At 44.4% G+C, this 25,280-nt stretch overlaps 1 protein-coding gene across 2 annotated transcripts in view; it reads right to left on the bottom strand.

Moving 5' to 3' along the window:
- Positions 1-25,280, bottom strand: part of Sfxn1 (sideroflexin 1) — a 42,569-nt gene that overhangs the window by 2,078 nt on the left and 15,211 nt on the right. For both annotated transcript variants that reach the window (XM_087896600.1, XM_048447857.3), the window contains exons 3-10: positions 17,374-17,544; positions 15,421-15,519; positions 14,072-14,147; positions 13,448-13,533; positions 12,473-12,600; positions 9,992-10,041; positions 1,022-1,071; positions 540-587 (exon numbers count right to left, since the gene is read on the bottom strand). In XM_087896600.1, the coding sequence (XP_087752726.1) occupies positions 540-587; positions 1,022-1,071; positions 9,992-10,041; positions 12,473-12,600; positions 13,448-13,533; positions 14,072-14,147; positions 15,421-15,519; positions 17,374-17,544 (708 nt within the window). The remainder of the gene's footprint in view (positions 1-539; positions 588-1,021; positions 1,072-9,991; positions 10,042-12,472; positions 12,601-13,447; positions 13,534-14,071; positions 14,148-15,420; positions 15,520-17,373; positions 17,545-25,280) is intronic.

Raw genomic sequence — 25,280 nt, 5'->3', positions numbered from 1 at the left:
TGTTCCTGCCAGAAAAACAATCGTCACAATAAAGAATTGCAAGAAGCCAACTGCTAAGCCTGTTCACCTCTGTTATTTCAAGCTGAAACCATCTCCTTGCTGGTAAGCACACTGCAATGACATGCACAGACCCGCGTGACACAGCTCTGGGACTGCAAGCAGCTACCCAAGCTGAGGTCACAGAACTCATTCGTGGACGAACACAGATGTGCTTGTCTGTGGCTCCAGTGACATTAATGAGTCACACTAAAGGTTACAGAAGCAAAATGAGCACAAGGCAACCCGGCTCTCTCAAAGGCTGAAACCGTTCTCAAATGAAACAGTAGGGGGCAGAAGAGAACTGGGTAGAGCGAGTGTTGAGGTCCCACAGACCGGAGATTGTCTGCCCAAGTCTCTTCCTTTTAGAGGTTTTCCTGGCCCTTTAGAGACCCGATTTCTTACTACTAAAATCAACTATCTTCACTTGTCTCTCCAGCTCATTTTTAGGATCAAAATTCACAATAATTCTGAAGCAAGCAAGCAAACAAAGCACCACCTACCTCTTCTGAGGAAACAGAGCACAGCAAAGGGGGGTGGCGAACACCAAACTTCAAAAACAAACAGAACAACAGGTCAGTTGGCGGAAGTGCTCACTTCTCGGCTTCCTTCTCTCTATCCTAACGACAACCTCTTTCCTTCAGAGCACAGAAGTGCCTTACAAATCTTCAATGTTTAATCGCCAAAATGGTAAACAAAAGCATCAAGAACAAAGGGGTAACTGGAGCCTATGTGGGAACACCCAAATAGCCCTAAATGTGGAGGTCCCTTTTTTAATTATTGGGGCCACAAATTGCAGGCACTCTGGGTTGGCGTCATTTTCAAAACTTTTCTGTCACCCAAACTTCCACAGGCACCAAAAATGACTTATATAAGTGTGATTTCTGTGTTGACTACCGAGATAACATATGATAACACCTATTGAATAAATACATACACAACAATAATAACAGCAGCTATGTTTTAAAGGCTCATTTCCACTTACCAAAAGCCAACCAACGTGACTTGAATTGGTGCGCTCATCCACGGGAACCTCTGCATTGAAAAACACACAGGTGTCAGAACTTCTCGTGTGGTTCTTCACGAGTCTCTCCTGCTGACTGAAGAGCATCCCCGCAGCATAAAACCCAGCCGAATGGGATTAGTGAGACCTTGGGCAACACTACCACACCATTAGTCCTGACTTCACAGCCCTGAGCTATGAATGACCAAGCAGCAGCCACCGCTTCCGGGGTGTTATTTGCCTGTGTACACGTGGTGGGGGACTAGCTAGCATTTAATTATGGTTTATTTGCTGCTAGGGAGGAAGAAGGGCCCCACATGCAAGCTGGAAGACACATGAACTCGTACTAGATTTCTGCCCCATCAGCACTGACCAACTGTGTGGAAAAAGCAGGCAAAGTCTGGGTTTTGTTGGGACGCAAAATAAGCAGTCCCTCTAAGGGTGAGGAGGAAGACATGCCAGGAACCCAGGACAGTGACCGAGTGGGAGGAGCCTAGCAGAGTGGGAGGAGTCTTAGTAGACACCACCCTCCACCTGCTTGCGCAGCTCTTTGATGGATTCAGTTGCTGTCAGTTAAAACTGTTTCCAGAATAAGATATCTTTGCTAGTCGTGAGCAAGTACATTGGTCTTGTAGGAAGCAAACATTGTTAGATACTTAGTTTTTAAAAAAGGAAAATACACCACATAAAACACAGGGTTATCTCAGTAAGACCACAGAAACTTCTGTAACGAGCTTTGAGTTGGTTGGGATGCAATCAGCCACCTCAGCCCCGAGTCACACGAGGTGTTGCAAGATAACATGCAGAGAAGGCGTACCCTGGCGCCCAAGGAGACTCCTTTGCTGAAAGGTATGGAAGGAAAGAGGGAATGAAACAGGAGAAAACGCCATCAAAATGAAACCAACCCACGTAGGCTATGCCGGGGGGTAGGGGGGAATTTAACCCCAAAGAGGAAAATACTGTCATGTGCCACATAACGACAGGATAAGTTCTGAAAAATGCATCCTTGGGCCAGGCTGTCTGAGCATGCACTAGCATACATTCTAAATTCCTGGGCTATATGATTTCAATACATACACTTCTCCACCTCTACACAAATGATAAGGAGGGATTTTCACAGGGAGATTGCTAGTGGCCGTGTCAGAGGAGCTACAGCCAGCAATGGAGCTTATGGGACATAGCCCAGTGGACAGCAAAGCTACTCTGGTTACATCCTGGAGAGGCAAAGCCCTGGGAAGATTGTTCCCAGAAGGCCCCTGGCTTCTACTGCGCTTCCTCCTGTGGGCTGCTGCCCTGTTCCTGCTCTATTTGGCACGGTGTGGTTACTACATGAAAAGATGCCACTGTATCCAGTATATTGTGATTGTTTCTTGGGAAAATTCCACTTCTCACTGGGCAATTTACTTGCAGATCATAATAAAGATGATTTTTATTAGAGCAACGACGGTCAGTTAGATCTCTGATTTAACTGGACATTCTGAATTAGCCTAATAAGTACAGATGGTTAGGACAACTAGTAAAGATGATTAGGGACATGGTTTAGGTTATTCTGACAATTGCTCCAATAAGAGATAGAAAAAAAGGGCAAAAATAGGCTAAAGGTCACCTTTCCCCTTTGTTAGATGTGAGATTCGCAGAATATGGAGAACAAAAACAAAGAGGTTTGCATTATAGACCCATGAACTCTGTCTGTGGAAACCAGGCTGATGACTAGAGGAAGTAGTTATGTTCCTACACCCAAGGTTAGGCCGGGTTCCTTGGTCATGTAACTTGCAGAATTAACCACAGGCCCCAGTACGCACCTTGAAAAAAAACAAAATTGTGCAAGGAAATTAAATAACCCTATTGTGTGTAAAGAAAATAGATGGTTAGCTGAGCACTTGTTTAAAGTTTTGTTTTATAGGATAGGAATCTGCTACATTGAAACTGCAAATTGCCTGCCAGTGCAAAGGGAACTGGCTGAAATATACTTAGCTTGCTTAAGACTTGGTTAATCAATTATAAAAGAATCATTGCTTTGGGGTGAAGATGCTATGGTTGGAAAATTAATACAAAAAAAAGTTTACCTATTTGTGGGCTTCTAAGAATAACATTTCACTTGTGATCTTATGTGATTTATTCTTGTGTAAAGATTTTAATTTGTTTTTGGAAAATATGTAACTTGTGGCTGTGAGGCCATCTTTTCTTAGAAATTTTTTGTCTTAGGAGATATAAAAGGGATAAGAGAAAATAGGAGAAAAAGAAGCAAAGATATAAAAGAAAACATCAGGGAGGATGGAGAAGGAGCACATCAGGGAGGATGGAGGAGGAGCACGTCAGGGAGGATGGAGGAGAACGTCAGGGAGGATGGAGAAGGAGCACTTCAGGGAAGATGGAGAAGGAGAATGTCAGGGAGGATGGAGAAGGAGCACATCAGGGAGGATGGAGAAGGAGCATGTCAGGGAGGATGGAGGAGGAGAACGTCAGGGAGGATGGAGAAGGAGAACGTCAGGGAAGAAGAATGAAAACAACAGGGTAGAAGAACAGAGCAGGAACAGCAGAAAGTGAAAAATAAAACAAAGAATTAAGCGTTGGCCCTCAAAGAAGTTTCATGTATGTGTATATTGTTGTGCCAACTCCATGCCTCCTCTTTATTACCTGACCTGCTTGAGGGCTGGTCTCTCGGCAGGTGATGATAAATTCTTACCCAGATCTCCCTGGACATGAGACACCAAGGGACAGGAAGCTCGAGCAGTGGTGGTGCACCCTTTAATCCCAGCATTCAGGGAAGGGAGAGAGAGAGGCAGGTGGATCTCTGTGAGTTCGAGGCCAGCCTGGTCTTCAGAGTGAGTTCCAGGACAGCCAGAGAAACCCTGTCTTGAACACCCTCTTCCCCGCCCCCGGCACCAGGCTAACTGTTGAGTGAGCTCGTATGGGCAGATGAACTTGAACCTGTAAGACCAGGCCTCGCATCTCTACTGGCCTCTTGTCTGCCTAAGTAAACACAGCCAGATGAATTCCAGAGTATATCTGTGCGCCTCCTCAGGATGGACACACATAAGCTAAAGGCTAGCTTTGCTTGAGGGCTCTTCATAATGACAAGGACTCTGGAGAATTCTGACTTGCTTGTGAAACCCAATCCATCACTGGCCCCATTCTTGACTCTGTCTTCACTACCCCATCCTGCCTATTCCCCAAAAAGAATTTTATCTGGGGCCAGGAAAAGGTTGAACCGAGGATGTCCTGGACATGTCTTGCTTAACAGACTGTGTGAAACGGAGGTAGGTATATTACACAAAAAACTTCAGACAAATTGAAAATGACACACTAAGTTTAGAAAGTATACATCTTCAGACCAATGTGGTTTGGGATACACAGTGACATGGATATGTATCTCAATGTTAATATGAGTCTCAATTCTTTTCTCCCAATGGCCCCTTTCCCATTAAATTAATTGGCATGCAGTCAACTATACATCTTAATGTGTACAATGTAATTTATGATCCATATGCAGTTATGATGCTGATATCACAATAAAAATAGCGAGCCCATCTTTCATGGAAAGTGCTTTCCATGCTCCTTTGGCTCTTTTGGGATTCTGCTCCTTTTGTAGTCTCTGCCCCCTGCCAAAGTTATAGCTCTGATTTTACTATGTATTGGTTTAACTCTCCCAGGGTTTGAGTTTATTTTTTAATTTTTTGTACAGAGTCTCATGTAGCCTGGCTGGTCTAAGCAAACTTACTACAGAGCCAAGAATGACCTTGAACATCTGACCCTCCTATCTCTACCTCCCAATTGCTGGCATTACAGACATGCATCACCAAGTCTAGATCTAGGGTTTTATAGACAGTATCTACTTCTTTTGATTGTTACTTTGGGAATTCATGCTGCTGCAAGCATCTGTAATTCACTGTTTCTTATTGACAATGTAAGTATTCCATTGAATGGGTTGATACACTTTCCTGTTGACATTGGGGCTGTATTCAGTTTGAGGCTAATGTAAATAAAGCTGTGATTAGCTTTCATCTTTTATGAATATTTGCTTTCATTTCTTTTATGGAAATACTTAGAAATGGCTGGATTGCACTGTAGCATATGTTTGTATAAATGGCTAAAATATTTTCCAAAGTAGCTGTACCATTTTACACGCCCACCAGCAGGTTATGAGAGTTTCAGTTCCTACACAGACTTATCAACACCTGCTTGTCAATCTTTGACTGTAGCCAGTCCAGCAGGTAATTAGCAGCAGCTCATGTGGTTTTAATTTTAATTTCTCCAATGACTAAAAGATCTGAAACATTTCCTATGTTTATTTGTGTATTTTTAGTGCATCTGCCGAACTTTTGCCCATTTTTGCACTGCCATTTTCCTGCAGGGGGTTTTAAGTTCTTGACAAATCCTTGATTTATTTTCTGACCAAAACGGCTTGCTTTGCTACCTGCTGCACCTAACTGGTTTCTCTTCTTGCATTCTCCGTATAGTTTTTGAAAGACAGAATTTTAAAAAGGTTTTGAAGTTGTCTGAGTTTTCATTTTTTCTTTGGTCTTGTATCCAAGAAATCTTTGACTAAACTCTGTGTTCAATGATATTTTCTTTTTATACTTGAGTTTTTAGATTTAGACTTCATGAACCATGGAGAGTAAATTTGCATAGAGGGAAGAATCACTTCCCTATGTACAACCTGACCACTCACAAATCCCCAATGAGCCCCGTTCTGTTCTCACTAAGCTTCTACTAAATGCATGCTGCTGGTTGGTCCTCTGCGAGTCTACACCAACTACAGCTCCCCTGTGTTCTTTGTGGGCCCAAGCTGAAATCACCTTGTGCTGTGGCCACTGACTCTGAACCTCATTCTTCCACCCTGAGAGCAAGGCTCATGCCCTGCCTCTGTGACTCTGGTACTGAACACTGTTGACCCAGCAAAGGGCTCAAGAGTAAATAGTGTCTATGAATAAGTAAAGAATGTCACATTCTCATCCATTAGCAAACCACCCAGAATCGGCCTCCGAGTACACACTGCGTGTTATTAGAGCAACATGAAAGATCCAGAACTGAAAGTTCCAAGATGGACCTCAGGACCTACATCTATCCGTTCTGTTCCCAATGAAAGTGCCAGGCAGCTTGCAGAGTATGAGGCCTATTCTTCAAGATGACGCACTGTGTTTTAGTCAGGGAACTTTTCGTTAGCTGGAGGGATTTTCATGAGTCACCTGCCCATAGTTGGCGTGTTTCCTGGCCCCCCACTTGGACAAAGATAAGATGTGGGGGAGGATGAGTCATGATGAATGTTCCCCAAGTGGTGTTTAAAAAGCTGAGAATGTTCAATGGGTTTCATGTTTGTAGATGGGTTTGGTTATCACAGAAAAATCTGCATTTCCAAAAACGATGAGAAAACACTCCAAGCTCCAAATAAGAACACTGATAAACTCTGCCCCTGTATATGTTTGAATAATGATCACGCTATCAAACAAGCCCCAAGTGCAAAGATAATATGTAATTGAAACTTGACCCTTGAACTTGGGAGTATGAGTACATGTGGGTCCTTTAAGCACACTTAGTCTTGATCATTTCAAGGCAACCTGTTCCTTGAAATTGGGAGGACAGCAGCTACAACCAGACTCCCTGTACTTAGGGAGGCTCTGGGAATGATCTTTAACTATTCTGGCCCCTTTGGGGGTTGTGATGGAGGGCTTCTGAGTGAAGAGAAAGTGAGGTGATACTTCCAAACCAGAAATAAACCATGCTGCGAACTATAAATTAAGATGGGTAGAAGGCAGTGACGGGCCAGTAGGAGATGCTTCCTGTGTAAGCCTGGCAACCTGAGTTCAATTCCGATGCCAACATAGAGATGGAAAGAGAAGCAGCTCCAAAAAGTTGTCCTCTGACTTCCACATGTATGCTGTGGCACATGTGTGCCCTCCCCAATATATACACATATACAGCAACAATACATTTTTAAAAATTAAAAAATGACGAGATGGGATAAGCCCATGACATCTATGTCTTTTTAAGTATGTAAAAGTCTAGGATAATGTGGCCATGATGACCAGAATGCTTGGTTCATCTAGTCTCTTTTGTATGAGAAAAGGCCAGGATATACACACAGGAATTTCCATCTATCACAGCTAGAAAAATGTGTAATATGACTAACTAGACCTTCTGCCCAGTGTCTGCCATGGTAAGATGTCAGTTACCATGGTAACCATTCCAACCCCAGGAATGTTCAAAGATCCCAGGAGTTCAAAGCCATGAGAATTACAATACTAAAGAACTGATTTCATGTCTCAGATTCCCCTCATGGCCATTTGTCTTCCATCAATGAGATGCAAACTCCCACAGAACTAATGTAATTGCAAGCCGTGATCAAGACACACATCAGCAGCCAGAGTGTGCCCTGTGTCCACAGGCTGGAGCCAGTCTCTTCTAGATAATGTCCTTCCTGAAAGTGACAACATTTTCAGCCTCTGCGCCACCATCAGGTTGCGCTGTGCAGTAGGCACTGTCTGTGGAATCTTCCTGTTAATATGCTTTGACTGTGGGAGATCCGACATAATCGAAGCATCAGGGGTTTACTGTGCCAACAACTTCGCTGCTAATGGTGTGTGGGGTGATACCAGGAAAGCCTGCATGGAGTGATGCTGCTACTGAAGGGGGGCTGCAAACTGTTTCCATGGTGACGACCTACAAAATCTTGTTGACCACGATCTGTCAAAGAACTAACATTTACTAGTCTTTATTTTTTTTTGCAAAAGCTGTACTTTTATGCCAGAAAAATGAACACAGAAGATGACAATATTCAAGACTAGAAATCCAGCCTCACTTAAAAAAAAAAGATATATTTTATGATTTTTAATTATGTGTGTGAATGTTTGTCTACGTACGGGTATATGTATTTGATTATAGATGCCCCAGGATGCCAGAAGAGGGCACTGTATCTCCTGGAGCTGGAGTTACAGGACATGGATACTTGGGAAAGGAATACGAGTCCTCAGCAAGAGCAGAGTGTGCTCTTCACCAGCAAGCTACCTCTCTAGCTCTGGTTTTGCTTTTACAGGCTGATAATCACTTGCCTTTGGCAGGAGGAGATATTTGCTTTATTTAATATGTTCTTCCATTTTCTGTTATTTTCAAAGTTATCTATGCCAGGGCCTCAAGATAAGACCAAGCAAGTAAAAAGGCTGATGGGTCAATCTATATCCTTAGTGCAGATAATAAACATCTGGTGTCTTCCCAGACTAAGATCCAGTAGACAACATCTCAGGAAGCTAACTTGGTGTCTGCTGTGTGTATCCACTGGAAGGCTCCCTCGCTACCGCACCATCCCTATGACTTAGTTTAACATAAATCAGAGACACTTAGGAGTTGACAATAACTGATAACACAATTATTAGCTAAAAGAATAAGAATTATTACAATAAAGTATAACAAAACTGCCAGCATCACTACCTGCCCTTTGGGGCCATTATTACATAAAAGAAGGGATACTTAGAAACAAATGCTAAGAAATCATGACAGTTGAAATAAGTAGGTGGCTGCTGAGTGACTAGAAGCGGATAGTGTGAACAGTGTGGATACCCTGCTGATCCACATCTAGACAGGAGGGAGAGGGCAGCTCAGGAAGGCTCACAATTTAAAACATATGCATCGCTGGCTTATGGGATTTTCAGTGAACATTTTTGGACTGTGGGTGAGCCTAGGTAGCTGAGACCCAAGAAATCTACTGCTGTGTCGACAGGTGGGCGGCTTAAAGACCAGCTACTGTTTTGCCCTTTGGTTAACCTGTGACTGAGGCTGTCAGACGCCTCCAGTGTGCCGCTTTCTGGAGAAGTGTGAGAATTTCTATTTTGTCACTACACAGTGACTCTGACACTAATCCACATTGCTATGTGACAGAATCTGGACTTTTCAGAAAGCATAACTTGGGGTTTTTAGTTCTTTATGTCCCCAGAAGTTCCAAGAGCATGGCCAGGAGCTCCTGCCCCTTACAGGGGCCCTGTGAGGTGCTCACACTGTTTATTTGCAGCACATTTTTCTTGACTTATACAGTGCTTATCAAGTGTCCATTCAGCATTTGGCTTTCCTTCTCCTACTGGGGCCCATATGGAGTACATGGACCTATGTGTATACATCACGGTCTAATCCCAGGAGCATCTGGTCTGGGGCAGCATCCTTTCTCTGAAGTTTTATGTATGATACGCCCTTGCTCTTACAGTTCTGTTTTTAAGACTCAAGCAATCCACCCCAATGGAGCTGCCATGTTCAGCACACCTACTCCTCTAGCAGGGCTGTTGCCTCTGCTCTTAAGTATGTCTCCACACTCAGCATGATACGCAAGAGTCATCTTAGGCCACTGTATCCCAACTGGGCTAATCCTGGAACCTATAAATCACAATCTGGAGGGCACGGAAATGGCACACAGCAATACAGACTTAACTTCTAGATATGATTACCAAAGAGAAACACTAAATTCAATGCTCCATGAAGCTACCATTCCAGATCTTTCCACTTCTGATATTACAGATAGCAACTTCAACATCCCAAAGTCATTGCCATCTTCTCCCTTTGACCTACTAGGCATGCTCAGATGACTGGGTGGACAGCCCACTCATGGCCTCACCACAGCAGACGTCTTCATGTACAAAAGCCTTTCCAATATCTGAGAGTGGAAAGATGTTCTCAGAAGCATCTTTGCATTGACACAAGTATCCAAGGGGAAGTGACCTTCAGGTTGTCTGTCACTCACTAATGTCAAGTCTGAAGAGCCATGAAAAGGACTCACAGCCAGGTGTGGTGGCACACACCTTTAATCCCAACACTTGGGAGGCAGAGGTAAGTATATTTCTGAGAGTTCAAGGCCAGCCTGGTCTACATAATGAGTTCCGGGACAGTGAGGACTGTGTGGAGAAACCCTGCCTCAAAGAAGAAAGAAAAAGAAACCAAAGGGCTCACAAATGACAATGTGATGGGTCTTACCTTTAGGAAGGCTTTCTTTTCCAACGTGTTCATGATAAATGGAGGGATGGCTGTAATAAAGACAAGGCCACGTAAGTCGTCACCTAATGCCTGTTTTAAGCGGAGTTTCCCACACAAGCTGATAGAAAGCTGTGCCACCTTTAGGCTACTTCTACATTGGCAGAGTGAACAACTCAAACCAAAGCAAACACAGGACTGGAGCTGAGTGGAAACTGGGGTGCAATACTGTTTTCAGGCAGTCTGGAAATCAGGGTTCAGACGTGTTGGGGGCTTCATAGCCTTCTCTTTGGAATGATACTGGTCCCTGGATACCTTCATAGACCACACTGGCATCCCACTAGAGTATAGAGGGGTCTCGCTGGTCAATCAGATAATGCTCATCTCCCCAGTTAGCTGAAATGCAACATGACCATTGCTGTCTCTCAGAATCTACAGGGGACTGGATTCAGGACTCTTGTGGTTACAAAGTGCATGGGTGCTCATGGTTGTGTCATCTCTAGGTGAATTGTAGCCTATAACACAACATAAATGGTGTGCAAATAGTTACACTCTATTGTTGTGGGAATAACAAGAAGAAAGCCTAAACATGTTCAATACACACGTCTTCCTTTTTGGTGGCTGGTTGACTCTGGATGCTGAGCTGCGTACACACAGGGCCAATGGCAGAATGCCCCTCAATTTTCCTTCAGCTTTTGTTGCTCATTCAAACCAGCCAGCTCAGAGCATCCTGTGACAATAGCCAATAGCAGCTGACAGACATGCTTCATCTGAGAGCATCTTGTAATAGCCAAGGACCATTTACATGCAACTTAGGTGAAGGAATTTAAGAGCATTAAATCCTGGGTTTCTTTCTTTGTTTGCCCTACACAGAATGCTGTCACTTGCAGGCCCTTTGGCTTCTGAGTGTCTAAGAACCTTCTCTAGGCCCCCAGAATAGCCTGGTGGGTAGACAGGAGCTTCTCTAAAGGTCTTAATATGACACAGATGTCCTCTGCTCATGCTGGCCCCACACTATATAAATATCAGAGCAGCGGCCAGGTGCACAGTTTCTAACAGCTGCCCCCAGCATCACCCTTGTCCCATGTTCCAGGGAGAGCTGTGGTAGAAAGCACTGATCTCCATGTACTTCAGAGTCATCTTAAGATTCACTCAGTTCACACCACACTTCACTCAATTCACACCCCACTCCACTCAGTTCGCACCCTGCTCCACTCAGTTCGCACCCGGCTCCACTCAGTGCACCCCGCTCCACTCAGTTCGCACCCCGCTCCACACAGCTCACACCCCCACTCCACTCAATTCACACCCCCAGTCCACTCAGTTCACACCCCGCTCCACTCAGTTCACACCCCACTCCACTCAGTCTCATCACCTCCACTACATCATTGTGGTCCAACTAGCCATGGCTTGCTGCCTGTGGTGCTGAGGCAGCCTCCTGAGCTGTCTCTACTCACCACAGCTGCACTCCTTTAATCTAGTCTCACATAGCACCCATATCACATAATTACCAATTATTTGAATTATTTGAATAATTACCAATTATTACCAATAATTACCAATTATTCAAAACTGTGTGTGGTGCTTGTAATGCCGAAGTAGCTGACTTCAGTCTCTTGGGTCCATTAAAATCCTTTTTCCTTTTCCTCCTTTGTAGAATGGCAAGCTCCACAAAAAGGCAAGCCCCTGCCCCTCTGCAGATGCCCACTCTACCTCAGATTCATGACTGCTCAGTTGTTGCATCCCAGTCCCTTGCCTGGCCACTGCTGCTTTTTCCCTATCCTTCCCTTCCCTTAGCTCTCATCACTATTTTACATACAGGGTAAGCATTCCTAATCAAAAAAGTCCTCAGTTCTGGGGGCTGGAGAGATGGCTCAACAGTTAAGAGCACCAGCTGCTCTTCCAGAGGACCCAGGTTCAATTCCCGGCACGCACATGGTAGTTTAGAACTATCTGTAATCTAGTTCAAAGTGATTTGACATACTCATAGACATAAATACAGTCAAATCAGCAATGCATATAAAATAAATACAAATAAATCATAAAAAACCCTCAGCTCTGAAATGTTCCAAAAATCAGAAATTTGTTGCGAACTAAATGATGATACCTCTGCATGAGTCAGGATGCATATATGAAATCATTAGCAATACTGCATGAAACTATTTTTAGGCCAAGTGTACAAGATGTATATGAATCATAAAAAAACTTCAAATTTAACTTTGGGTTCCTAAGAGGTAGCTCATTTTATATATATTTGTAAATGTTCTAAAATTCAAATAAATCCTAAACCTGGGACACTTCTGAAAGCCCCAAGCATTAGGGTAAAGGATGCCCCACTTGTACTGTGTATAATTTACTTGCTCAGTTGCAGGCCCTACCAGCAGAAGGTAGTTTTCACAAAGAGGAGTGCTGTTTGTCATTTTAATTTACTGATACGTAAAGGTTTGGCATGAACTGCACGGCAGGGTCTCCAAGCTCACTCACCCATGCCAGGGGCCGCCATGAGGATCCTGGAGATGACCACCTGCGTGATGGCTTGTTTTGCAGCATTGGTCGATTCTCCCAAGCGGGTGCCGTTTTCATCCGTGACAGGAATACCGACTTTGAGTTCCCTGAAGGGCAGAACACACGCAGAGGGGTTCACAGAAGCTGCAGGCAGCATCCTGGAGGAGGACTCTGTTGAGAAAGATCAAGTGCCTCCTTCATCCAGTTTCCCACTCAAGTGTCAATTCTGGCACTGATATATCTATTTTTAAATACCATGAACAGGTTCAAGCCTCCTGGGATAGACGCAAAGGGAAAATAACAGTACTCTTTTTTTCAGAAGGATGTACCTTTCCAATAATATGATTTGAGGGGTGGATATGTTAGCTCAAAGGTGAGGTTAATTTCTATACTCATGTACAAATCTGAACAACCTTCTAAATCAGAACTAGATACAGTACATAGTGTGATTAGGTATCTAACGTATTGACAGTCATTGCAACACAGCCCTGTTGGATATTCATTAGTTACACAGGATTCCTGAGGCTGGGAGCCCAATTCCTGCTACTGCCTTGTTCTTTTGTTATCATCAAAAATACTTATTCTTTCTTCTCCTTTAATTTCTGTCAGTTCTAAAACAACATTTTTAAAGATAAAGATTAAAATTACCTTATGCCCCATTAAAAAAAAATTCCAAGGGAAAACCAAGAAACTCTTGGCTTTTTCCATCTCTGGTTTCAGTCTTACAGATTTTCTTTTCTGGGCAGAGGGTGCAGGCTAGAGACACACCTTTGAAGTAGGAAGGCTATGCATTCTAAGCCTCTAGGTTTTCTTCAGCCTACTTCAACAAGGAGGAACCCAACGGGCTTGCCCTTACCACCCTACCCCAGAGTATTCTGAAGCAAATCTCAGATTCCATCTACACGACAAGAAACTCCCGATCAAGTCCTTGCCCAGTGCAAGCGCTCTTCTTACCTTTGCCTCATTAGCGGGATATTAATGCAGTTAGCAGCAGCAACAGCAGCAAAGGGGACAAAACGTCCTATCAGTGGTGAGACGCGCTGTAGAAAAGATAGTTCCGGAAACATCATCGTGCTTCTCCTGGATGGCTAAATGGAAACTCTCACATCTTCCTAAAAATACCACAGCCTCGGCTGGATAAGCCAGGCCAAGGGGCCTCAAACGTGTTGCTGAGAGGTGCTTCTGCATCTCTGGAAGGACATACTGAGATGACGAACCTATCTAAGACACTTTGATGGCTTAGTTCAAGTGGCTGGAAGCACACCCCCAAGTCCCAGAACTTTGATTTCAGAGCCAGTGCTTCTACCTCTTCAAGGCACCCCCCTGACAGTCTCAGGAGGGTTCTTTTAGAGAGAGGCGTTAGAACTTAATGCGTAGAGCCAGGAACATACCAGTCTTTGTTGCTGCTACTAGTTACCATCTCCCCCAAATCCACTAGAATGTACAATTAAAATTTGCAGCTGAGGATAGCTACAAGAAAGCCAAGTGGTTGCAACTCTTCTGAGAAATTACAGAGGCGCCCAGAGTGACAGGTGAGAACAGTTAAGATGCTCGGCCACGGAGAGAAAACTAAAGTACCTTGGTTAAGGCATTGAGTCCCAGGGCCGTCGCTACAGCGCCGGTTGTTGCAGAAACATAAGCCGTCCCCAGCTCACTGGAAAGAATAAAAGACACTGTGTAAATGATGGGTGTACATCAGGGATCATGCGCAGAGACTCTGAAGAAACCGAGGAGACAGGAGTGTACGATCAGCAGTGGGGAGTCTGCAGAGCAACGTCAGGGGTCACTCCATCAGTGTGGGAATCCAGAGGGAAGGCCAACACATCCCTGAAAACAGGCTCCAACTCCAAACAGACAGATGTGAAGAAGAAGCACCCATACAGATGAGGAAGGAGGGGAGCTGCAGTGTGTGGAAAGCCGTGAACAGAGAAAACACTCTGGGCTAAGTGTCTGGGGCACATTTGCACAAATCAAAACTACAGCTCTTAATATTAAACGTAGAAAGTCAAGAGCAGCAGGGCCATCTTGGGAGATGTTTTCACTGTGTAAAAACAGCCCAAGTTTACCCCTAAAGGGCAGCTGAGCCTGAGCGATTCTAACTGTGAGAAACACCACTGGGTGGCGGGTGTCAGTATCCTTTGCTCCATTTGATGGTAGCAGAACATTGGTGTCAAAGGCAATTTTCAAATATAAACTGGAAAATGACTTGTTTCAAGTGGTGTGAAATTATATCTATAGTTTTAGCTAATTTCAGCTTGGCAACACACACACATATACATACACACATATATACATATGCATACATCATACACACTATACATACACACACACACACACACTCTAAAACAGGAGACAAATTCATAAATTTGTTTTCTTTTTTTTAAAAAAATATTTATTTATTTATTATGTATACAATATTCTGTCCGCGTGTATGCCTGCAGGCCAGAAGAGGGCACCAGACCTCATTACAGATGGTTGTGAGCCACCATGTGGTTGCTGGGAACTGAACTCAGGACCTTTGGAAGAGCAGGCAATGCTCTTAACCCCTGAGCCATCTCTCCAGCCCCCATAAATTTGTTTTCTTAGGGCTCCAGCAATGACCTGCTTTTGAAGTTAAGCGTCTACAAAGGCTACACCACTGCAAAGCCTCTCCTGAGTTGACTCATGCAGTCCTGAGAGGAGTTACTGAACAGAAGTCAGGCCTGAGAGCTGTTTGGTAGGCATTCTGCAGGACCCCGGAGCTCAGGATATAAGAGAGACAGCACCATCCCACTGATAATAGCACAGATGACATCAGAAAAGGCAAGACAAAAGCAGAAAGTTACCCGGATCCAGAGGGAGGAGGAGAGACTGCACAGAGCAAGCTCGTGTCTAAATGCATGGCTACCTAAGGAGCACAGGAGGACGGGCTGACCCCACAGCCTTACTTTACAGAGAGGGGAGCATCTCCACTTCTATTGGTGTAGTTGACAATGGCATTGAAGGACTGGTTTATCCACTGCCAGAAAAGCACAGCCGGTGTGGTCCTAAAACAGAGTATATTGTCATAAACCCTCTAGCACCAGTGAGCCCTCTTCAATACAGTCAGTCAAACACCAAACACCAGCAAGGAAGGGGACTAGGCAGGGAGGAAGACACAGATTGTCTACTTTGATACCCAGTTTCCTCATCACCAAGCTCAAAGGCTTTGGGGTTTCTATTGCTGTCATAGATATCATGACTAAAATCAGCTTGGCCTCACTCCCACATCACTGTTCACCATCAAAGGAAGTCAGGGCAGGAACCTGACTGATGCAGAGGCCATGCAGGGGCTCTGCTTACTGCCTAGTTCCTCCCGGCGTGCTCAGTCTGCTTTCTTACCGAACCCAGAATCATCAGTCCAGGGCACCAGGCACAGTGAGCTGGTCCCTCCCATATCAATCATTAATCAACAAAATGTCTGACAGTCTTGCCTACAGGCCAGTTTGATGATGGGATTTTTCTCAATTGAAAGTCTCCCTTCCCAAATGACTGTAGCTTGTGTCAAGTTGGAAAAAAAAATCAAAACAAAAACAAAAACAAACCAAAAAACAAATAAAAACCAAAAAAACTAGCCAGGCAGCTTTCATCATGAAGAAATAAACTTATAAAAACCCTAGTACAGAGTAGACTGAGAAATTCTCTTCTCTTGGGCAAATAAAACAAAAATAATTTAGAGCAAAGCAGGCTTGGCCTTTCTTATGCTGCGTCTATTCCAACACCCAAATGCGTCTGAGTCTACAGAGAGAGGGAGTAGAGGAATTTGTTTCTAGACTCCTTTTTTCCTATCTTATTTTCTTTAGGGTCTAAGACTTAGGAAAAACATCAACTTCTTTTTAAATAAATATATTATTTACTATCCTTAAAAAACATTTTATTTATTTTTATCTTATGTGTATGAGTATATAACCTGCATATATGTATGTGCACTGTGTGTGTACAGTGCCTGCCACAAGGTGCCAGATGCCCTGGAACTGGAATTACAGTTGTGAGCTGCCACATGGTGCTGGGAACTGAATTGGGGTCCTCTGCAAGCACAGCCAGTGAGTTCTCTTAACTGCTGAGCCACCTCTATGGCCCCTGTTTTATCATCATTAGAGGCAAAACACACTTTTATGGTTTATTTATTATTATTATTATTTTTTTTTTTTTTGGCTGCTCAGAATGACCTCAAACTCATGGTCTCCAAGTGCCTTAGTATCCCGCACGCTAGGATCCAGGCACGAGCCCTTCAGGCCCAGCTATCTGTGTTTAGTTTCACGAATCATGCCAGATGCTGCTTAATAGCAACATTTACTCAGAGTGGAACTAAAGATGAGTGATATCTTTCTCAAAGTTAAAGCAACACCACCTCATTTTACTGCCTGCTTTCGCTGCTACTGTTGGATTGAGACAGGTGTTAGCTGTCGAGCCAGGCCGGCCTCACACTCCTCTCAGCCTCCCGGGAGCTGTGGTTGCAGGCGAGCCACTACAAACCACCTCCACCTTATTTTCAGCTGTTATACGTTCTGGCTAATTTTTAATTAAATTTTTATTGATTTCGTATGCATGTGTGTGTGTGTGTGCACGTGGAGGTCAGAGGATGCCCTGTAATAACTGGGCTCTCTATCCGCGAAGTGCTTCTCAGGAAGCGAACCGTGTGTTCAGGCTTGGCGGGGAGTGCCTTTACTCACTGAGCCATCTTGCCAGCCCTCCATTTACTTAACTCCTTTTACTGGAAATATTTATGGGGTGCAACTTGTTTTGACACACTGTAGCATGAACCCATCATCCTTGCTAGCACAATCACGGTGACACTTACTTCAGTACAATGTATATTAAAACGTTCTTCCGATTATTCCTCCCGTGCTCCCGTGACTCACCTGTAGAACGTCATCATGCAGCCCGTGATGGTCATGTTCATTGGGACCTGAGCCGACATCCTTCCTATCAGGATCATCTTCTCGCCCGTGTCAGGATGGAAAGCTGAATCGTACACGTATTTCGCCCTCCACAACTCATTCTCCGTGAGGCCGGCGGGAACGATCCCTTGTCTAGAAAATGACAATGAGAGTCCCAGCCACTGCTCCGTTCAGAGATCTCATTATGACCTTCATGGTTTGCAAAACCTTCCAGGTCTGTCAGAGCGTTGGTGGGAATTATGATTTTTAATTATTTTCGTGTTTTGGGTGCTGGGGTTGAACCCAGAGCTGCACACGTACAGCGTGTGCCCCTACCACTGGTCTTCCTGGCAGCCTAAAGCATTAAGAACAACAAGAACATGGCTACAGTGAACTTCTCAGACCCACGCACCTCAATTACCTGTAATTTGGAAGATAACAGAAAGCAATACACATACTAAGGAGTATTCAGCTTGGAAATATTCATTGTCTTAAGTGACATATTAAAACTGGAGTCTGAACTTGGCAAACTCTCAACAACCATTTTTAACCAATCAGACCAAAGTTAGGGCACTCAAGGCTGTTACTTCATTTTAAACCTGCAGTTGGCAAACTTAGGTTTAGGATTCTTTGGTGCAAATAAAGGCCTTGGTGCACAATTTGTCAGATTTTCTCATCCAAGAAATACTCCTTGTCAGAGATTTGGAAAATATACAAACTTAGTGGAGCAATAAAGTTACTCTGGACCTATCTACCGTGGCCTCTGGCAACATTTGGGAGAATACTTTTTCAGTCTTCCAAGGTATTTTAAGGTCTGACCCCAAAACAGAGGCTCCCTAACCACGGCTTTTATTCAACAAAACTCTGCAAATATTTTATCCTGTCTTTATATAACATTCTTCTAAAGCACCATACATTGGGTTGAATAGTACCAAATGCATGTTCACACAGAAGAACAGGGTGTGACTCTATAGATGCAATTAGCCAAAGTGAAGTTCTATTGGACGAATGAATGGTCACCAAATCCAAGGGACAGTGTCTATGTACAAACAGAGAAGGCAGCGTACAGTGATGTATCTACAAGACAAGGGACACTGACAATTCCCAGAGCCACCAATACCCAGGAAGAGACGAGGAGGATCTTCCCCGAGGCCTTCCAAGGGAGTGTGGCCTTACTGTGCCCTGACTCAGACTTCCAGCCTCCTAACTGGGAAGAAGCGCACCATCCCTTAAATACTACAGATTGTTCCACAACGTGAGTTTTAACTGGGATTTTAATTTTAGTTGGGATTTTAAATGTGGGGATAAGCCTCCATAATTAAGAATTTTCCCCACACCTAAGATTATTTAGAAATAAATGAGTCAATGTGCTAAATCGACTGCCATGTAAAATATTAAATGTTTTTTGACTTTTATCCTTTGCACTAGAGTCTGAGTTTGCAGGCTGTGGAAGAAGCCCTAAGAGAATGTATGTGACAAAGACCAGCCTTTAATTCATGAGAAACTGGCAAAGCCATATGGGCCAGGCTCAAGAGGGATGGCATGGGATGGGTCTGGGTATGAGCGATAGATGTGTGCCAAGACTGGCAACTGCAGCTTCCTCCTGCAGGACATCTGGAGCCTCAGAGCACTGATCAGCAGAGACCCCCTACCTAGAACAGTCAGACCCCTCTCTTTGCTGTGCCGTTGTGCCGAATGAACATCTGAGGTTCTGGGTTGCCTGGTAGGTGCCCTCCATCACAGCCCACATCACCTCCTGATCTCAGCTGGTGTGTGTGTGTGTGTGTGTGTGTGTGTGTGTGTGTGTGTGTGTGTGTGTCCTTTCTTCCTGCCCTCCCTGCCTCTAGTCAGAGTTTCAGGAACCAAGCTGCAGGTTGTGACAGCAAAAGCTATGCCTTTTGCCTTTTGCCCTTGAGACTGAATTTGTCTTAAAAAGCAGAGGAATTATCATAAGGTGTGTGTCTTAATTAGGGTTTTGGTTGCTGCAACGAAACACCATGACTAAAATACAAGTTAGGGAGGAAAGAGTTTATTTGGCTTACACTTCGGCATTACGGTTCATCACTGAAGGAAGTCAGAACAGGAACTCAAACAGGGCAGGAACCTGGGGCAGAAGCTGATGCAGAAGCCATGGAGGGATGCTGTTTATTTCTTGTTTCTCTTGGCTTGCTCAGTCTGCTTTCTTACAGAACCCAGGAAAACCCGCCCAGGGATGACCCCACCCACCATGGGCAGAGCTCTCCCCTATTGATCACTAATTGAGAAAATGCCTTACAGCTGGATCTTATCCAGACATTCCATTAACTGAGGCTCCTTCCTCTCTGATGACTCTAGTTTGTGTCAAGTTGACAGAAAACCAGCCAGTACAATATGAAAATGTGAAATTTGCTCAGTTTTACTCCCCGTTGACTGGTTTCTATCAGCTGAGGCGTGAGAAGCTCTGGGCTTGGTTTCTAGGCCTATGCTGTGTCCCTGCTCACCTGCAGAGTGAGGACCACGCTTGCAACTATAACAACAGCCCATCTTAACGGTTGCTGGGATAAGTGTTGTTCCCTCTGTTACTCTTCTTACAGTCACTGTCCTTCCAAGAAAGTCTTACAGTTACATTCTAGGTCGTAGAGGTGGTCACAGCTGTACTGACAGAAACTGTTAAAAGACAGGTGTCACCGCCACCACAGCATGAGACTTCCTTCTAGCCTGACTGCATCTCCAGTTCCTCAGGAGAACTGTCACATACTCCTGAGTAATGGTGTTCCCAGCCCTCTCCCTCTCTCGTTCTCTCCTCCTCTGCCCTTTTTTACAAACACAAATACACACACACACACTTTAAAAAAAAATCAAATTATATAGCAGTGTCTCTGTGTGGGTATGTGCATCAGAGTGCCACAGGTGTCGGGATTCCTACAGCTAGAGCTAACAGGTGTTTATGAGCTGCTCTGGGTATGTGCATCAGAGTGCAGGTACCTGCAGAGGCCACAGGTGTCGGGGTTCCTACAGCTGGAGCTAAAAGTTGTTTCTGCTGCTCAAGGTGGGGTGCTGGCTGCCAAACTGGCCTTTTGCAAGGGCAGTATGCACTCTTAAGCGCTGAGCCATCTCCCCTGCCCATATTTTGTATTTCTAAGTGTTCTGATGCACATGAGCTGCTGTCACTGTGTGTGCAGATGTTTATGTGGATTAAAGGCAGACCCTCTCATCACATTGATTTGTTATAGATTTCAAGTCAATTAGGATATTGTCAGTTGCAAAATACAATGGCTTCGTCTTTTTAATATCTCTACCTCTTAGTTTCAAAGTTGTTTTGAACACCGAAGATTAAGGTGTCCTGGACTTGCTCTTATTGCTGATGCCTTGGAGTGCATGCTTTCCTGCATGTGTTCCCTTAGGCATTAATAGAGGTTACAGGAGGAAAGAAAGGTCTATGTTCACGTTTAGGAAAATGGATTAAAGAGTCCTACAACCCCAAATCTTAAATATTTTGGAACCTGAACGCAAAGCGGGATGGGGTGGGTGGCATATGACAATATGACGTTCTCAAGACTGGACCTTCTTCAAATCTCGTTTGAGCAAACACTATCTCCCCCCTGCAGCATGTCAGACTAACTAGTGTGGGTGCTGGCTGCTGATCTGGGAGACATGTTATTTTTGCTTTAACATACTTATGACATTTGCCATCAAAAAATGGGAAAGGACTTCGGTTAGAGAGACGGCTCAGCGGTTAGGAGCGCCTGCTGTGCAAACATGAAGATGGGAGTTCAGATCCCAGCACGGGGCACAAGCCTGGATCCTTGGCATGGGGTGTGGGGTAGTTTGGGGGTGAGCCGAGACAGGGAGACCACTGGGGCACGCTGACTGCTCACTCAGGAGAAGGGAGGTGAGCTCCAGGTTCAGCGAGAGAATCTGTTGCCAAGGCAAAGGCAGAGAGTAGTAGGAAGACCCTGAAGAGGCAGTTCTTCTGCTTCCTTTGAGTCCTGGGAACGAACTGGCTTTTGATGTTAAAAGCAGCACAGGTGAGGGTACAAAGCGCACACTGCAGTCAGACCTTCAGCTTCCCAGCTCCCGACCCCTTCCCAGCAGCAGGAGGATGCTCATGAACTGGGATCAACCCAAGGCCTTGGGCTCCAGCTCCTTTCTGAAAAACAGGGCCAACAGCAACTCTGCCTTCATGGACTGTTGTTGGGGTTAGAGTACTAAACATGTGGACTGCTGTCAGGATTAGAGCACTAAACATGTGAATTTCTATCGGGGTCAGAGTACTAAACACATGGATTGCTGTCAGGGTCAGAGTACTAAACATGTGAATTGTCACCAGGGTCAGAGTACTAAACACGTAGACTACTGTCGGGGTCAGAGTACTAAACATGTGGACTGCTGTCAGGGTCAGATTACTAAATACGTGGATTTCTGTCGGGGTCAGATTACTAAAAACGTGGATTGCTGTCGGGATCAGAGTACTAAACACACGAACTGCTGTCGGAGTCAAAGCACTAAACATGTGGACTACTGTCGGGGTCAGAGTACTAAACACATGGATTGTTGTCGGGGTCAGAGCACTAAACACATGGATTGCTGTCGGGGTCAGATTACTAAATACGTGGATTGCTGTCGGGGTCAGATTATTAAATGCACTGATTGCTGTCAGGGACAGAGTACTAAACACATGGATCGCTGTCGGGGTCAGAGCACTAAACATGCGAATTGCTGTTGGGGTCAGAGCACTAAACACGTGGATCGCTGTCGGGGTCAGAGTACTAAACACGTGGATTGCTGTCGGGGTCAGAGCACTAAACACGTGGATCGCTGTCGGGGTCAGCACCTGCAGCTTCAAGCCTTCTCAGCACACATGAGTGTCTGCTATTTTCATAAACAGTCTCAGTCCATCCATTGTTGGACTTAATTGTTTAACGAAACACATACATTTTCCAAGGGAGCTCAATTCTTTAAGAGTTTCTATTAAAGGATCATTGTTCTCACTGTGTAGTTCTACCTGGCTCTTCTTTTGGGAGAAAGAGGAGGTATTTAAAAATCCTGGTGTGGCAAAGGCCTGCTTGTCGGGTTTTTAGCATTACAGAGCCAAGTCAGGTTCCTAACGTGTTGTTTCTAGTGGGTTCTTTTTGTGCAGCTTCGGCTGGCTGCTGAATGCTGTCTGGCTGAAGCTCACTAGAGCTTACAGCAACATTGGATGTCTCTCATCCACTCACCCTATATGGTCCCTTGTCTGATTTCAATAGAGAAATTTCTTCTTCTTTGATATTTTAATTTTAAAATTTCACCTCTTGTCTATTCAAGAAGAGTTTTCAAAGACTGTGGATCTGAGATTCTGCCTTTGCTAATGATGGCAATCTGGTATAAACCGCCCGGCCGCAGCCCTTGGCTGGACTTCCCCTCCCCCGCACATGCTGACGCCACATCTTCTGACATTCAGTGTGCAGATGACAGACAGGCTTTCCTAGCATCTGCTCTTTCCTAAGAACTTTCGTATTCTGTTCATGGAGGCCAATTTAGGGGACAAAAGGGATTAATATGAGGGGAGGGAGAGAAACAAGCAGACAAGGCTTTGTGGGAAAATGCTCAAACTTTTACACTTACATGAAAATGTCTTTCTGCAGGCCAGTACTATGAATACATACCAAGAAAAAAGTGTTACTTTTAAGGGAAATGGAAACAAACAAACATTTGTTTAGGGGCTGGAGAGATGGCTCAGTGGTTAAGAGCACTGGCTGCTCTTCCAGAGGACCCTAGTTCGATTCCCAGCACCCACAGGGTGGTTCATAAACATCTGGAACCCCAGTCTCAGGAATCCAGTTCCCTCTTTTGGTCTCTCCAGGCACCAGGCACCCAAGTGGTTCCCAGACAGACATGTAAACAAAACGCCAATATACATTAAAAAATTTGTTTATACACAACATAAAAGGTTTAAAAAATTGCCATGTATGGATAGATCTTTCCTCTGTAAAGAGCATGTCTCTTTAGCTTTTAGACAGGTTTTTTTCAGTACAGAAAGTCTTTATTACAGAGATCAGGGTTTTCTTAGAGCAAATATCAACTAATTATATCTTTACCTTCTAGTCCATAGTCCCCTTATATAATCACTGCTGATGTGACTGGATTTGGAATCTACCAGGAGATCAGAAAAACACACCTCTTGGTGTGTCTTTGAAAGCATTTCCAGAGAAGATTAACTGTGTGTGCGCATCTATATCTGCATGTGTGTGTGCATGCATGTACATCCTGACTGTGGGTGCCACCATCCTCAGGCTGGGACTCAGATGGAATACAGGGGGAAAGAGCAGGGTGCTGACCTTCCTCCTTCTCTGCAATCACCATGGAAACAGTGAGCAGAATGGAGCCTCCTTAAGTCAGGTGCTGACACAAAGGTAACTGCTAAAGTAACAGACGTATGACCTTTTCCTCCGTTCCTCTTTCATCTGCTAGGGAATGACTAGGGCAGTTCAGAGACTGACCTGTGTGCTCAGATCAGTTGCGACAGTTTTAGAACGTCCGCCAGAGACCATCTCTGCCTAAAAATGCCTTCTGGGCCTCTTAGAGTTTGCTGCCCTCTCACTGAGGTCTGTGAGGAGCCCATCTGGTTTATTCTCCGCTTTGTCTGTCACTAGTTCCTGAACACTGTCTCCAGCGAAGATTTGAAGTTTGCTATGGCATTTTAAGTCTCTTCATTATGTCATCAACCTCTCCAAGTCAACCTGCCCTCTCTGTCTTTTGTCTCAAATCCACAAAGAACAGGGATTGTCCTGAATTCCTGAAAACATGCTTATGGTCTTTCCTTGTAGACGGGCACTGGTCCCTTCCTAACTGCCTAGCCAGCGCATTATTCCTGGCATGCTTAGGTGCAGAGCACCTGACAGTCGAATTCCCCATATTTGATTGGCTTTTCCTTAGATCAGAAATCAGCAAATTACTGTTCATGGACTGTCTGTCCCCCAGATCACAGAGAGTTTACATTAAAAGGGTTATAAAAAAGTTAATAAAATTATTATGTGACTGAGACTCTGAAGTATACAAAGTCTGAATTATTTATTTTTTGGAAAAAAATATGTGTATAAGTGTATGTGTGTAAGCATACTATGTGCATGCCTAGGGCTGTGGAGGTCAGAAGGAGGCTTCAAGCACCCCAGGACTGGGTTACAGGCAGTTATGAGCTACCATGTGGGTGCGGAGAACCGAACCTGGGTCCTCTGCAAGATGAGGCTGCTGTGGAATAATCCTCTTGTACATTGTAAAGATTTGTCACTTGAATCAGTTTAATGAAACACTGATTGGCCAGTAGTCAGGCAGAAAGTATAGGCGGCGCGGCCAAACTAAGAATGCTGGAAAAGAGAAGGGCTGACAAAGGAGTCTCCACCCAGATGCAGAGGGAGCAGAAGATTCGTGCTAACAAAGGTATCGCCACGTGGCAAAGCATAAATAGAATTATGGGTTAATTTAAGTGTAAGAGTTAGCTAATAACAAACCTGAGCTATTGGCTGAGCATTTATTAGTAATATTAAGCCTTCAAGTCAATTGTTTGAGAAGCGGCCTCCGGGTATTTGGGAACAGGTGGGCAGGAGAGAAATATCCATCTATATAGCAGGTAGCTCTTAAATGTGAGTCGCTCTCCAGACCCCTACGGTATTTCTTATCCATTTTTTTTTTAAATAGAAAAATACATCTACTTCTGAATTAGCTGTCCTCAAGCATACAAATTCTAAGATTAGGGTGTTTTCTAAAGGAGGCATGATATTAGCTTATTTGTATCTAATCCCATACATTCCTTACTTGTTTTCTGAGATGGGGGTCTTACAGTGGTGCTCAGGCTTGTTCAGCGCTGTCTCAGTCTCTTGAGTAGCTAGGACTTAGGCAGGCAGTACCATGTCTGGGTTCTTTCTCACGTG

Source organism: Myodes glareolus, chromosome 14 (assembly GCF_982192425.1).
Source record: "Myodes glareolus chromosome 14, mMyoGla1.1, whole genome shotgun sequence".
NCBI lineage: Eukaryota > Metazoa > Chordata > Mammalia > Rodentia > Cricetidae > Myodes > Myodes glareolus.
This window is presented reverse-complemented; position numbering and strand designations above follow the sequence as displayed.